Source organism: Trichosurus vulpecula, chromosome 9, assembly GCF_011100635.1.
Source record: "Trichosurus vulpecula isolate mTriVul1 chromosome 9, mTriVul1.pri, whole genome shotgun sequence".
NCBI lineage: Eukaryota > Metazoa > Chordata > Mammalia > Diprotodontia > Phalangeridae > Trichosurus > Trichosurus vulpecula.
Window position 1 is genome coordinate 231,707 of NC_050581.1, and position 14,957 is coordinate 246,663.

The following is a 14,957-nucleotide window of genomic DNA, read 5'->3' on the forward strand; positions in this document are numbered from 1 at the left end:
GAACTGACTTATTAAAGGTCACACAGCTTGTGAAGAGCCACCTCAGTTTCCAGACATCTGACTTCTAAGTGGAAGTTCTTTTCATGCTTCTCACATTCCATATATTTCCCATTTTATCTGGAATTAATAATTAGCCCAGTTTAGCAATGGAAGTAGAAAACCAAAAGAGTGCTATGTGTACTTCTCTGATGAAGGCATACCAGGCCTCACAGCGCTGACTCTCCCACCAATATTCTTTATTATGTGTATTTGCCTGATTTCCCCAGCTAAGATTTCCCTTCAGCTTAAGAGTTAAGCAAGTAAAGTAAAATTTTTAAAATTGAATTTATTCTCTTTTGCATAGATGTCAGTTTTGTTTAAACAGCTTGAAGTCCATGTCTGAAAAGTGAAAAGCTCACAAATTGTCATCAGTCTACGTGCCTCTAGTCTGCTGTATCTATCAGTGTTATTACCGTACCCTCCCTGGTTTATTATTTCTGTCCGTAGCCTGAAACAGCAAATTCTCAACTAATAGAAACATAGGGGCAGCTAGGTGGCATAGTGAGTAGAGCACCGGCCCTGGGGTCAGGAGGACCTGAGTTCAAATTCGGCCTCAGACACTTAACATACTTAATAGCTGTGTGACTTTGGGCAAGTCACTTAACCCCAATTGCCCTGCCTTCCCCCCCAAAAAAATGTAAAAAAAAAAAAGAAACATAGCCTATGGATAAAAAGACATTCATTTGTAAAGAATACCCTTTACTCTGGGAAGGAAAGGAAAAAAAATAGACTGTGTGGTGATGACCTGATTGGAGGAACTCTCTAACTTCTTTCAGTCATTGGAATTTGTGCTAACTTATATAGATATAGAAAATTTTGACTTTGCCTGCTTCTTCATCTGTCTATACCAATCTGTGTAATGGAAGTAGCATATCCCAGAGTCAAGTGCGTTGGAAGCAGAACCCATCTTGGAAGTGCTTGGCTTTTTCCTCTTCCCTATATGAAGTTGAGGTTGGGGAAATTGAAGGGACTTGGCTTGGTCACACAAGTGGATGGGACCTATTTGCCAAATTACAGGTATAAGTTAGCTTCTAGGAACCTTAATGGGCAGTCATAGAAATGATGCTTCATAAATAACTTTTGCTTCTTCATTTTGGAAAACATGGATTTTTCTGTTTATTTGTATCAGGGTTTATTTGCACGCCGTCGGCAGTTGCTCCTTACAGAAGGACCACATTTGTATTATGTGGACCCTGTGAACAAAGTCCTGAAAGGAGAAATTCCCTGGTCACAAGAACTTCGGCCAGAAGCCAAGAATTTTAAAACCTTTTTTGTTCACACAGTAAGTATTCTTCCAGAGCTCTTTCATTTTCTTTCTAACTCAAAGGATTTTACTCTTTTCCTTTGTACTTTCTAATGACAACAACAACAATAATGATAGCATGTTTTTTTTAAAAGTGTTAGAGTTTATACGACACTTTCTTTTTGCAGGTGTCACTATTTTCCTTCAACACTTGAAAAAAATTTGTGATTTCATCCGTGTTAGAACTTTTTATATTAATACAGATAGTATGTCCTTGAGGCCTGAGTAAATGATTCTCCTGAGTAGCTGTGGCCAACCTTCTCATGATGAGCATCTTTTCATTCAGGCTGGTCCTCAGATAACAGAATCATTTCCATATTTGAAGCCTTTCCAGTTCCATTAACGTCGCCTTTGAGAGCTCAGGGTCACCGTGTCCCACAATGAGCCATTAGAATAGAACTTTTGGGGGCGGATACCTATTTTATACATCAGGAAACCGAGGCTTAGAGTGGCTTCATGACTTGACTGTAGTCTCAGAGCTAATAAGTGGTAGAGCTAGAACTTAAATAACATTTTTCTGACTCCAAGTTTTCTTTTCTTCTGTATCATGTGTGCACTAAGCTGGAATGATCAAAAAGAGAACCTTGTTAAATAAACATTTTTCTTATGTTGCCCTCTCATCTTCCACTGCAGGTCAGGCTCATTTAAAATAACATTTTGAGGACTCAGTTCTATGGTTTCTTATCATTCTACTCAGGAATTAACCTGATCTGTTTTCAAATCTGTATTTTTCTTTTTTTTTTCCTTCCGTTTTTCAAACAATGTTTTGTTTTTAATTTTTATTGGCATTTCTTGTTTTTGTTCTAGTGATTTCCAGTTGCCTTGCATCTCCTCTTCCACATTTCCCATATGCTCAATGAGCCTTCCTTTGTCACAAAAAAAGTTAAGACCAACTATCACAGTGACCACTTCTGACAACATATGCAACATTCTGTGCAACTAGTCCCTTACTTCCTTAAAGAAAATAAAGAGGATAATTCTCCCTTTCTTTTCTGGGACCATGATTTTACCTGGTATTTTTCAAGTGGTGATTTTTCTTTTTTAAAGAAGCCACTATTTAATGTTAACGTTACGGTGGGAACTGAGTTATCTTATTTTGACATTATTGTTACAGTGTGCAATTTTGTGGAAATCATTAAACTCTGATCTCCTTGTAGCCTAACAGGACATATTACCTGATGGACCCAAGTGGGAATGCTCATAAGTGGTGCAAAAAGATACATGAAGTTTGGCGGCACAGATACCAGAACCATCCGAATGCTGCTGTCTAGGAAAGCTTATCCCAAACTGGCCTGGCTCCTGCCTGCTGCTCCATGATTCAGCATATGGGCTCGGCAGCACATTGGAAGGACCTTCCCACGCCACCTGTTAGCCATCTCAAGGGGAAATCATATGTCTGATATATTGCAGTTTTTTATTTAAAAAGACAAAAAAATGACAAAAAAACCAACAACAAACATAAATGGAATTCAGGGTCGCTTTGCTTGTTCTTTGTGCTTCCGTTGAGGCTTCCACATGCATATCGTTGCAGTGAAGATCTTGCTTTGGTGCCCTTCAGCTCAATTTCTGCTGCAAACTAGTGGATAGACCTTGCATTACCAACTTCACTTAAGAGAAATTGAAACTGGCCTACATGCACACACCCAAAATCATGTACCAGTCCCGTGTGTGTGTAAATGGGACAGGGATTATTTCTGTGATTTTGTTTCCCCCTCATCCCCTTACCAAGACCCCATCTAGATTATCATTGAACTCTGTTTCATCAGGGAGCTTTTAAATGCCTCTGCTGAGGTCTTGCCATCGTCTCTGTGGGTTTATTTTATTTTATTTTCCTGTTTATGCTTTTTTTTGGTATGTGGCAATTGCGGTCAGGTCGGTTTTACCCTTTTCCATAATCTTTAATACAGCTCTGGTTGCAGGATTTCCGTGGTACTTATTATAATTATGTGAGTGCACCAGATATATGCTTGGCAGGCTTCATGTTGTGAAGAGTATGGTGTAGGTTTTAAGTAAGAAAATGCTGAACATGGCACTGAAATTTTATCAAATTAAAATTACTGGTTCCTGAGGGTTATATAAAATTTTAAGCTTGTCATTTTAAGTAAATGCATTGAAGTCCTTAATCAAGGGGTCATACAGGCAGCAGCATGCTTTTAATGAATACTAACTGAAAATGAACTAGTTAGTAACCAATTTTAGTCATTGATGTGGGAAACATACTCCTGATATTTTTAGATGAATTCAGGTTTTTCCTTTCTCCAAGGTGTGCACATGTACTGCCCTCATGACTGTTGCTACCTGCTTTTAGTGGATATATAAAGATGAAAGAGAAGAATCCTATTAGAATTGTTTTAATGGGTCTTGGTGTAGTGAAATGTAAAATTCTTCCTGTTCATTAGTTGATGGAAATCTAATGTACCCGTTCTGAGAATAATTATTGAAACATTTAAATGTGCTTGGGCACTTTACTAATTGATAAATGGAGGAGCAGAGATGAAACTTTTGATACTGAAGAAGAAAGTACGGTACTTTTTGTCTCATCAGTACATTATTATTGAAGGGTCATATGTCACATGAATCCTTTTTATGTTAAATTGTGGTTGAACATTTCTTGTAACATAGCAGAGAGCGATTAACTTTACATTTAACCTTTCTCTAAATTTGTTCTCTGGCCATTTTGCTGGGCCATCTGGCTCTCCTATAAAGAGCAGGGCTTTGTCTGGAGATAAGTATTACTCATAATTGCATTAAAAAGGGGTAAAAACACCATACTTAATCTTACTGATAAATTAGTGTTTTTTTCTTAACTCATCTTCTACTTGCTTTTTGACACCTTTTTTTTTCTTTAAAGGGGAAGAGTCCTGCTATTGGATAAGTGTTTTTAATTTCCAGATCATTGTTAATCCAGCTGTTTTATTTTATTCCTGAATAAGTAGGCAGAAGTACTGATAATTTATCAGGATTAAGATGTTTTCTTAATTTTCCCAGATATGTTCCTGGGATACATTTGTGAGTGGTGCATGGTTGGTCTCTGAGAGGGCTTTGATACTGCTACAGGGAGATTTTTTCACATTTACCTCCTTTATTGACCCAAGGGTAATGAGAAACTTTTCTGCTTTTTCTTTAATGTAATCTTCAACAAGTATCATTAATATATTCAGTTGGAAGGCTCTCCCTGTCTCTCAAAAAGTCATCCATCAGTCTCAGACATAGTGTGCCAAATTGGATCCAGATTTAGAAAAGCTTCTATTTCTTTTTCTTGCCCCAATTAAGTGGTATGAAATGATTTTTCTTACCTCCTCTAATGTGGTAACACATTGTTTCAAAGTTATGTTCTCTTTCATGAACTAGGGTCTTGTTAGCTATGTTCATTTGATTATTCTTAAATTAGATTGGTGCAAAGTGGTTCAGATAGTATAATAGGTAATAGAACACTTGATGGTACTAGTGATTTCTTGTTAGACATAGAGCCCAATTCAGTGTTGGAGCAGCAAGGAGGACCAAATAGTGTAGAGAGGTTTATGGCTCGTGGGGGCTTTGTAAAGTCTTTCTGTACACTGGTATCAGTTGTAGTGCCTTTAATCGTATATGTAAAGGGATTTTAAGAAGCTTGTAACATAGGTTCAAATTGTACTTTTCTTGTTTCCTAACCCTGCAAAAGAGTTTTCTTATGTTTCTTATGTTATTTTATTTCCATTACCATTACCATTTTAGAACATTTTCACTTTCGGATTGTTTCCCTCTCATTTGATTTAAATTTCATATATTGGAAAGTTCTCCGAAGCGTTTATAGAACTCCCCACTTTTTTTTGTTTATGCAGTTATTTAAACTGCATCAAACCTAAGGATACCAAACTGCATTTGCCAACACATCTTTCATGGGCCATTTGTTTCAGGAGCAGTGGACACATCTGATGTATGGCCACTAACAAGGGCATTTCTTTGTAGTTGTCTTGGGGAAGAGACATAATCTTTTTTGGACTATTCCCCTTCTGGGTGGTCATGCTACTACCTCCTAGGCCTTAATAACAATATTCACTTTTAAATTCTAAAACCAGATGGCGATGTTATATTAGCTTTTGCAAATACTGAAGTTATTTTGCCATTAGCTAGAGCTACTGATACCACTGTGAGCTAACTCTCCTTGTTAGGTAAGTTTTTTTGTTGCCTACACAAAAGTCCATCCTTTAGAAAACATGCTTTTCATTTTCTTACCCCTTTCTTACTCATATCAGATTTATTCTAGTCTATCCCGGTAACCCTGGCGTTTAGGTGCCTTTCATTATATTTAAGATCATATATATGTATGTATGTATGTATATGTCATCTGGAGAAGACAGGGGGAGGGAACTATTACCCTGTTATTTAATCCAACCAAGACACCTTTAACTTAATGACAAATAGAATGGTAGCACTAACCAAGAGGTTCTGACAGGTACAGAGAGCTCACAACAACTTTTCACTCTCTGTTTTGGTCTTTCTTACCATGGATAAGGAAAAGAGTGGACCTGAGAACTATAATAATTATCTCTTCAGAAAGCCTACTGTGCCTTGACTTTCTCACCTGGATGCAGAGGTTGTTTTATTGCTTCTTATAGGTCCGTAGGCAGTGAGTGTTCCCATTTGGACCATGAAGCTACAAAACCCAGTATGGGCAAGGGAATTCCAAATATTTCAATGTAGTCTTACCAATTTTAGTGTGTAAGGAGAACTTTTCTCATATTCTTAATTCATATGCCCTGTTGCTACTTCCCTAAAATTCTTCTTTCAAGACCTTGGTAGAGAGAAGAGGCTCCCCATATGAAGCAAAGACCCTTTTTGTACAGACAAATAATAAATTGCCATTCAGATAGATGGTCTGTTTTTCACTGGAAACTTGTAACCTTATTCACTCTAAAGTATTATTTTGTAGAGGTTTAGGTTCTTTTGGAACCTCCCTTAGTATAGGTGTTTAGTTCCTGAAATACAAAAGGAACTTGATTTAAGGCATTTTCTCATAGAAGGCAGTCTTGTGACAACATAATAATAAGGTCCTGCTTCAGGACTGTGCTCTTCATTGTCCCTTACCTGTTACCTACTTCATTTGGCACTTGTAGCTCATAGTTCCATACGCTGAACATTTTTGTTCGGTCCTGTGGCCTATGAAAAGCTTATAGTCTCTGAAATAAATGCAATGAAAAGCTATCTGTCCCAAAGAATGAATTTGAATAAGACTTCTCACCCTCCCTATAAAAGCTTTAGGCTGATACCTTGTCAAGAATGCAGTCAAGCATCAAATTCTCCCCAAAATTGTTTTTTAAAAAATCACTCAATCTAGTTATGCTTGCAGATTATGTATGCATTTTGGCTCCACCACAGACACTTGGCTGCTAAGTGCTCCATGTCCTGTTTCAGAGACCTTGTTTGTTGTAAGCCACAATGTTTAGGTGCAATATTTAGTGCCTGTTAGCTGTAGGAGCATTATTGTAGAGCTCTCATATTGCCACATTTTTGGTAGATCATAGATCGTTCATAGATAATTTATTACAAATTATGGAAACTCCAAAATATCCCCTGGGTTATTAGGAACCAGTAGAAGGGCCATGATAGATAGTTAAAAGAATAAATTCAAAACTGTAGGTAGGTTGATGGTTGGATCTTTAAAGGCTAGTGTATTTATCTAGTCCCTTAGGTTTCAGTTCCACCTTAACTTTGAGGTCCAACAGACATGATGGAATAGTATATTGATTGTATTTGGCCCTCAGAAAGGGTTGTCCAAATGAATAATTCAGGGGAATAATGGAGTATAGATGTATTTTTTATCCCTTCTGCAACAATTCTAGGAAGGCTTCACAGCTCTGCAAAAGACCAAATCATCTCTCTTTGGTTTATTTCTTGATTTCTCCACATCACTCTAGTAAGGGCGTTAAGGAGGAGGTTCTATCATTCCAGATGAAAAGCATGCAAGCCAGATTTCCTTAGGAGCCATGCTCAACACCACTTTTTAATTTAACAGAGGTTATGGGTCTTAAGCCCTTTCTCTGTAGATGATTGCACTACCCTGGAGCTTCCCTCATCCCTGGCTGGTCCCCAGAATGATGAGGGAACCCATAGATACAACTTCAAATGGAGTGGGAGATTTATTAGGTGTAGAGAGTTTGCTGAAGGTACTATGCTTTATGAATGCTCTACACATGTCTCCATTTTATTTCCTTTCATACCCAAACTCAGAAATGAATTGATGGTTGCTTAGTTGGGTGTGGTTTTTATCTCTTTTTCGGCATATGTGGTGAATGTGTTAAATAATCATTTTGTCTTTAGCAAAATATTTTCTAGTCAAGTTCTGGGTCACTTCTCTAAAATTTCCTGATAATAATGGCTTTGTGGCCCAGGTTTGCATATGTGTGTGTTTGTATGTGTGCATACATATGTATACATGTATGTATACATGTGTCTGTATCTACACACATACATACACATGTGTAGTGCTGCCTTTGGAGAACTCTTCTAGGTAAGTAACTATCCTTATGGCAAAGAGCAATTTTCAGTTCAGATAGAAGCCATGGGGAGCTGAAAACAAAACACCTAGGTGTACTTCTTTATCTTCCCCCATAACTTATTTCTTCAGTCTGTGAAGAAACTCCAAACTGTATGCACAGTGGACTATTTATAAAAAGAAAACCACCCTGTAATCCAATCTATATGTCTGAATGACTATGAATGTGGGTTCTTACTGTTGAAAAAGCCTCCATGATTACATCCTAAGTTTGATTGGATTTTGGCCAAATGTACTAAATTGTGGCAGTATTTAGAACTGCTGGAGCTGTCTTTTAACAACATAAAATTAGGAAATTGAATGCATTTTGATAGTATGTTAGCTGTCTTTCAGGTTGGTGGCAGTTAGAACGTGTAATATTCTCTACCTGGTTTGTAGCTGTAACTGATGTACAGGCAAAGCAAAAAAATGAAGAACTTATGAAAACAGAAGCAAATAATGCAATGATATTAGAATATACACTTTTGTATTTTTATTCTTATATAAGGTTATTTGCTGGCTACTGTTGGCCTCTAGTTCAGTCTGTTATTTAAATTCTAATATATGAATTATTTGGATTGAATTTCATGTTCGGGGCCACCTTGTTGTATGTATTGATGTACAGCCTTGAATGTGAATAATTATTGTAAACTATATTTTACAACTTTTTTTCTGGTTTTATTATATAAATTTTCTATTTGGTCAATGATTTAATCATATCTCATAATTTAATGAATCTGTTTATTCTCTTTCCAGATATTTGTGCTTTAGATGTAGTTACTGAATGATGAATTTTTCACATATGCTCGATAGTCTTGTAATAAAAAAAGCATGTAGGGCTCTAGGTGTACAATGTCTTGGCTCTTTTCTTTGATTTCCATCCCAGAAAATTGAATTGAGGCAGAATATTTTTTTTTACACCATAGTGCGGTGTTGAGCGCTTATTTGTAGTGACAAAAGCCTGGAGTGCAGGTTTGACACCAGATGTGTGAGACCTTGCTTCTAAGATGGCAATAATTCTTGCACCGCCGATTTCGCGGAGCTTTCGCGAGGAAACAAAGCGGGAGCTATAACGCTCAGTCACAGGCGGGGCCAAAGGGCCAGTTTCGGGAGGGAGACGCTTTGTTTTCAGTCTACGACCCACGAGGGTCCCCAAGGGTCTGGGCAGGAGTCCCGGCCCTCGCTGGCTGCGCTCCGCGGGGCTGCCTGCTGCACCGAGACTGGCCCAGTGAGAGGGGCGGGCGACCTCGGCTGCGGGCCTGCACGCTCTTCGGAACTTGGAAACTGGCGCCCTTCCTCGGCTTCCTCCTCGGTATGTCCAGCAGGCGGCCACCTTTCCGGAGGAACACTTCCGGCACCCGCGGGCGAAGGTGGGGGTGGGGAGCCGGTGTGAAGCGCTGCTTCCGTTCCGGAGGATCATCAGGGCGGTACTTCCGTCGGCGGGACCCTTTTAAAGGGTGGACTCGCCCGGCGGGAGAGTGCCCGGCGGATGATATTAAGCGCCGGACGCTTCCGGCCCGAGCAAGCCTAGTCGCCCCGAGCAGAGTGTAGGGCCCGGCCGCAGGGGCTCAGATAATGGCCGAGAATCACTGCGAGCTGCTCCCGGCTCCTGGCGCCGCCGCGCTCGGGGTGGGGCCGGGGGGCGGCCTGTGTCGGCGCTGTGGCTCTGGGCTCGCGCCCCTCGGGGAGCGGGCTGCCGGCGGCGGCTCCAAGTGGGTCCGGCTCAACGTGGGCGGCACCTACTTCCTCACCACCCGGCAGACGCTGTGCCGGGACCCGAAATCCTTCCTGTACCGCCTGTGCCAGGCAGATCCGGACTTGGACTCGGACAAGGTGAGAGGCCGCCTCCCGGGCCCCCGCTGCCCGGTCCCGGGGCGGAGCGTCTCCCCTCCCCCAACTCAAGCGGAGCAGACCCCGGCCTTCCCCGGCATGCTGAACAGCCTCCCCCCACCCCCATTGTCTTTTACCTGGTCCGAGACGTCCCATCGACCTCGCCTCCTAGGCGACCCACCCCCTCGTCCTCGTCCTGCCGCCACTCCAGGGCTTCCCCTCCCTTCTCCCTCAGTCTTTCCTCCGAGCCCTTCTCTTGTCGTCAGGCTTAGGGTGAGACCCTGTTTTCTTCTCTTTCTTCTCTTTCCATGTCCTAAGTAGGTTCCTTCAAGTACACAACATTCTGCTTCTGTCTGTAGTCCCCGACCTCGCGGTCAAGGTCCGCCCCCCGCCCCCCAATCTTTCTCAGGCCATTGTAGCTCAATCCCACTGCAGTCCGGGGGCCCTTCCATACTTAGTCTTACTCCAGGCTCCAGACCTGGCACTGCCCAGTATTCCCTTTTCTCAAGCTGGCGACCCCCGGGGGTCTCTATCCATTTCCAGTGGACCCCTCCCCCCATTTCCCTTTAAAGTGCCTTCTCTTTCCCGCTGGATTGAGGACAATTTTGGTGCCCCACGAAGCCCACTCCCACGTTTTAAGGGCGCACCGTTCCCCTCGCCGGGCCGGAGGTCTTGCTATCCCTCCGAAGTTGGATAGACCTTCGTATGCCTTAACTTGTAAGGGACCTTGGAGTTTCTCCTCGCTTTTCTTTTTGCTGAGACCCCCGTGTCCAGTCTGCCTTTCGCTGTTACCAGGCTGAAGGAACCTCCCTAGCCATTTGGCATCTGACTGCATTCCTCCTTTGACCCAAACCTTTGTGCAGCCCCTCCAGTCCGGCTGTAGAGGCAGTGCCTTCCCTTAGTGGAGGAGCCCCTCCTTTGCCTTCTGTAACTGATGCTCTTCCACGCTTTGGGAAGTGCCAGTGAGTTTATATTCTCAATTTTTCATTACAAGTATCATTATTTATTGTCTCTGGAAACTGACCGATGTAGTGAATTGATTTCACAGAAGCATGGCACTGAGCAAAACGGGACAATGAATTCTATAGGAACCGGTTTTCTATATAGTAAGACGCCTCTTAATGGCGTTATGAAGGATCAGGAGCTAAGTCGAAGTCATCTTCTGTCTGCCCTTTAACTTAAAAATACATTGTTTCTTAACAGTACTTTTTTTTTCACCTCCCTGGAAAAGATTACGGATTGTTGGTTTAGGTCACGTGCCCTTCGCTAATTTAATGCTTACACTATGTATTTGGCAATAAAATGTTTCTTGACCACAAGTCGGCTTCAGATTTTTACCATTGTACAAAACTTGTACTGCCCAAAATGCTTGATTCTGAAAAACCTACAGACTTTCTCTGTTTCTTAGGACTTGCTTCTGGTTCTCTCTTTCACCCTGATTTTTGGTGCCCAGTGATGAGTTATGGAGCTACTCACCTGCAGTGTAGTCTGGGCTAGAAAACAAAAACAATTTAACTTTTACCTTTGCAAAAACTAAAATCCCTAGTGCTGGAAAGGACTTTAGAGTTCATCTAGTCCAATTCCCTGCCTAAAACATCGTAAGGGATAATCAAGTTTCTCTTTGAACACCTCTACTAATGGGTGTGTGTGTGTGTGTGTGTGTAGGTAGGTACATGTGTACATACCTCACAAAATAACCCATTCAGTTTCTGGACAGCTGTAATTATTAGGAGTTTGTAACACCGAGTAGAGCTTTACAGCAATCATTTTCTTATGGTAGCAGTTGTCCACATGGAACTCTTCACAAGAAGTGTATATCTGGAAGAAGTAACCAATTTATCCTTAGAGGCACTGTGGGTTGAGGCTTAGAGAAAGCTTGGTCAGATCAGTAATTTTTACTGACCAATTCTGAGTTGGTAGACTTTATAGGAGTTACTGATGTTTCTGTTTTCCCCATGTATTTAACACAATTAGTTTATGATGTTCTCGTTCTGTGTGTGTACTGTGCTGGGAGAGAGATACTTCAGTGCTTTGGATCTGTGGTCTCATCGATGTGGGTATTCCCAATGGTGCAGATTATAGCCCATCCATCCATACCTTCTTAACCTGCAGATTTTTGTCCATTTCCTTCTGTAAATCTACCAAAGGGGATCCATTGAACATGTTGAGGGCCTTCTTCCATGTCTTGTGACGTTGCCTATATGCCAGTGGAGCACCTTTCAGTCATTTGCATGACTGTAAAGATGTCATCTGCTTAGAATAACATTTGTGAAAGCTTGCCTGTTCTCTTCTCAAACCTTCATCAAGATTTTTAGAGTTAGGAAAGTAGGCCTGTTAATATTTTCTCATTTGCTTTTTGGGGGAGGTAATTTAGGCCCAAGATTTTACTTTATTTTTTTAAATGATATTCCCCTATCTTTTATGAATGTTGAGACTTAGTCTCTCAGTTCCCTCACTTGAAACATACACTTCTTCCTAGTAGAATCCAACTACTTTTGTGATCTCTGTTTTCTCTATTTCTTCATGTAGTGCATGAGAGATTGTGGTGTTAGAGGCCGACTGTGGTGTTATTGAGTGAAAAAAAGAATTTGAATTAGTAATCTATATAGACCTTTACAATTTTTTTCTTTGTTGTCCTCCCTCCAGCTTCAGCCTTATTCTAAGGATGATTTAGTTTTAGCTGAGTCTCTGGAAATGAAATAAAGATGAAAAATACTGATTGCTGTAATCAGGAAGTTTCTATAGTAAGGGGAACAGACATACAGAAGTACTATAATAAATTAGAAAATGTTTAAGTGTGTAAGAAAGGTCTGGTGGAGTGATCTGAGAGACTGCAAAGGGAAGGATCCCTTCTAGCTGACAGGATTAGAGGATGGGAAAAGTGTAGAAAAGTCTGTCAAAAGGTGTGAGAGAGTGTGGGCAGGGTGAGTATTCCAACTTGGTTGGAGATTAAAGGGAGAGCCCATCATGAAATAAAGTAGGAAAAACAAGTTGGGTCTAGATTGCCAGCCTTGAATGCCAATTTGTTTTTTGTTTGGTGAGGGCTTGAGGTCAAATATCCGTGCTTTAGAAAGATTACTTTGTCAGTGTGGGATTAGAGGGGAGAGAGTCTAGTGGCAGGGAGACCAATAAGGAAGTTATTATAGTATTCATAAACACGTGTTTAAATACCTTGATTCGCTATTTGGAATGCATGACCAGAAGATTTTTGGTGCTCTGCAGACTGTTTGAGAAACCTGGCCTGAAAAATCTTAACATGGGATGATCCTCCTGTCAAAAAACGAAACCTTTGGTTCTACCATACAAGCCCTTTCTCTACCAGTAGAACTCAACTTTTGTAAACTTAAACTTGTTTTCAGCAGGAATCATTGCTGGTTTAGCCTTCCTTTTGGAAATGGCATCATGTAAGAGGTCATTGAACCACATGATAGAATTTGGCTTATTTTATCTGTAAATTTCCTGTTTACACCTACTTATGTGTTTTAGCTTCCTCAAGGTGATCCTTAGTGGCCATAGGCTTTGATTTCTACTGCTGCTCTGTTGTTATGTAGTTGGCCAAAAGCTTAAATCCCATTTCTGCATTGGGAGGCCATGCAGCTGTGGCCATATTCAGCAGTGTACTAATCTATGTAGAACTGCTTAAGCTTGGCTCATACAGAGAGCCAGTTCATCTTACTTTACTATGTCTTATGCTGGTACTCCTTTTTAAAAACATAAGCTTTACTGGAGTGGGAGGCCTTTTCACTAATAGTACAGGCAGTTGAAATAACCGTAGGTGACTGGGACTCAAAAGAATTGAATTCTAGCCTCATCTTTCCCATTGACTCCTCCCACCTTGGGCAGGCCCCCTTCCTCTCTTTGGGCCTCAGTTTCTCCATTTGTAAAATGATAGGTCTGGATGATTTCTTTTTTTTTTTTTTGGTTTTTAGTTTGCAACCCTCAGTTTTTTTTTCCTTTTTTAAAATTTAATTCAATCTATTTATTTATTTATTTATTTATTTAGCATATTTCAGCATTGATTTTCACAAAAGTTTGAATTACAAATTTTCTCCCCATTTCTACCTTCCCCCCCCACTCCAAGATGGCATATATTCTGGTTGCCGTGTTCCCCAGTCAGCCCTCCCCTCTATTATCCCACTCCCCTCCCATCCCCTTTTCCCTTCCTTTCTTGTAGGGCAAGACAAATTTCTATGCCCAATTGCCTGTGTATCTTATTTTCTAGTCGCATGCAAAAACTTTTTTTTTTTGTTTCTGAACATCTGTTTTTAAAACTTTGAGTTCCCTCTTCCCTTCCCAACCACTCTCCCTAAGAAGTCAAGCAATTCAACATAGGCCACATGTGTATCATTATATATAACCCTTCCACAATACTCATGTTGTAAAAGACTAACTATATTTTGCTCCTTCCCAACCCAGCCCCTTTATTGAATTTTCTCCCTTGACCCTGTCCCCTTTCCAAAGTGTTTCTTTTGGATTACCTCCACCTCCATCTGCCCTCCCCTCCATCATTCCCCCCCCCTTTTTTTTTTTATTTTCCTCCCTCTTCTTTCCTGTGGGGTAACATACCCAATTGGGTATGTATGGTATTCCCTCCTCAGGCCAAATCTGATGAGGGCAAGGTTCACTCATTCCCCCCCTCACCTGCCCTCTCCCCTCCTCCCACAGAACTGGTTCCTCTTGCCACCTTTATGCGAGATAATCCACCCCATTCTGTGTCTCCCTATCTCCCTCTCTCAGTATGTTCCTCTCTCATCCCTTAATTTGATTTTATTTCTTTTAGCTATCTTCCCTTCATCTTCAACTCACCCTGTGTCTGCTCTCTCTCTTTTATATATATACACATAGATATATACATACATACAAATTCACTTATATATATACATAAACACACACACACACACACACACACACATATATATGCATATTCCGTTCAGCTACCCTAATACTGAGGTCTCATGAATCATACATGTCATCTTTCCATGTAGGAATGTAAACAAAACAGTTCAACTTTAGTAAGTCCCTTGCAATTTCTGTTTCTTGATTACCTTTTCATGCTTCTCTTGATTCTTGTGTTTGAAAGTCAAATTTTCTATTCAGCTCTGGTCTTTTCACCGAGAAAGCTTGAAAGTCCTCTATTTTATTGAAAATACATATTTTGCCTTGGAGCATGATACTCAGTTTTGCTGGGTAGGTGATTCTTGGTTTTAATCCTAGCTCCACTGACCTCCGGAATATTGTATTCCAAGCCCTTCGATCTCTTAATGTAGAGGC

The 14,957-nt window shown here is 40.7% G+C and overlaps 2 protein-coding genes across 5 annotated transcripts in view; both read left to right on the top strand.

The window, feature by feature from the left end:
* PDPK1 (3-phosphoinositide dependent protein kinase 1) overlaps positions 1 to 8,706 on the top strand; it is a 118,050-nt gene extending 109,344 nt beyond the window's left edge. For all 3 annotated transcript variants that reach the window (XM_036738100.1, XM_036738099.1, XM_036738101.1), the window contains 2 exons: positions 1,169 to 1,321; positions 2,500 to 8,706. In XM_036738100.1, the coding sequence (XP_036593995.1) occupies positions 1,169 to 1,321; positions 2,500 to 2,613 (267 nt within the window). In that variant the 3' untranslated portion in view covers positions 2,614 to 8,706. The remainder of the gene's footprint in view (positions 1 to 1,168; positions 1,322 to 2,499) is intronic.
* Positions 8,707 to 9,297: 591 nt separating this feature from the next.
* KCTD5 (potassium channel tetramerization domain containing 5) overlaps positions 9,298 to 14,957 on the top strand; it is a 107,373-nt gene continuing 101,713 nt past the window's right edge. The window contains exon 1 of one of the 2 annotated variants that reach the window (XM_036738104.1): positions 9,298 to 9,689. In XM_036738104.1, coding sequence (XP_036593999.1) covers positions 9,432 to 9,689 — 258 coding nt within the window. In that variant the 5' untranslated portion in view covers positions 9,298 to 9,431. The remainder of the gene's footprint in view (positions 9,690 to 14,957) is intronic. The other variant, XM_036738102.1, reaches the window with a different exon arrangement.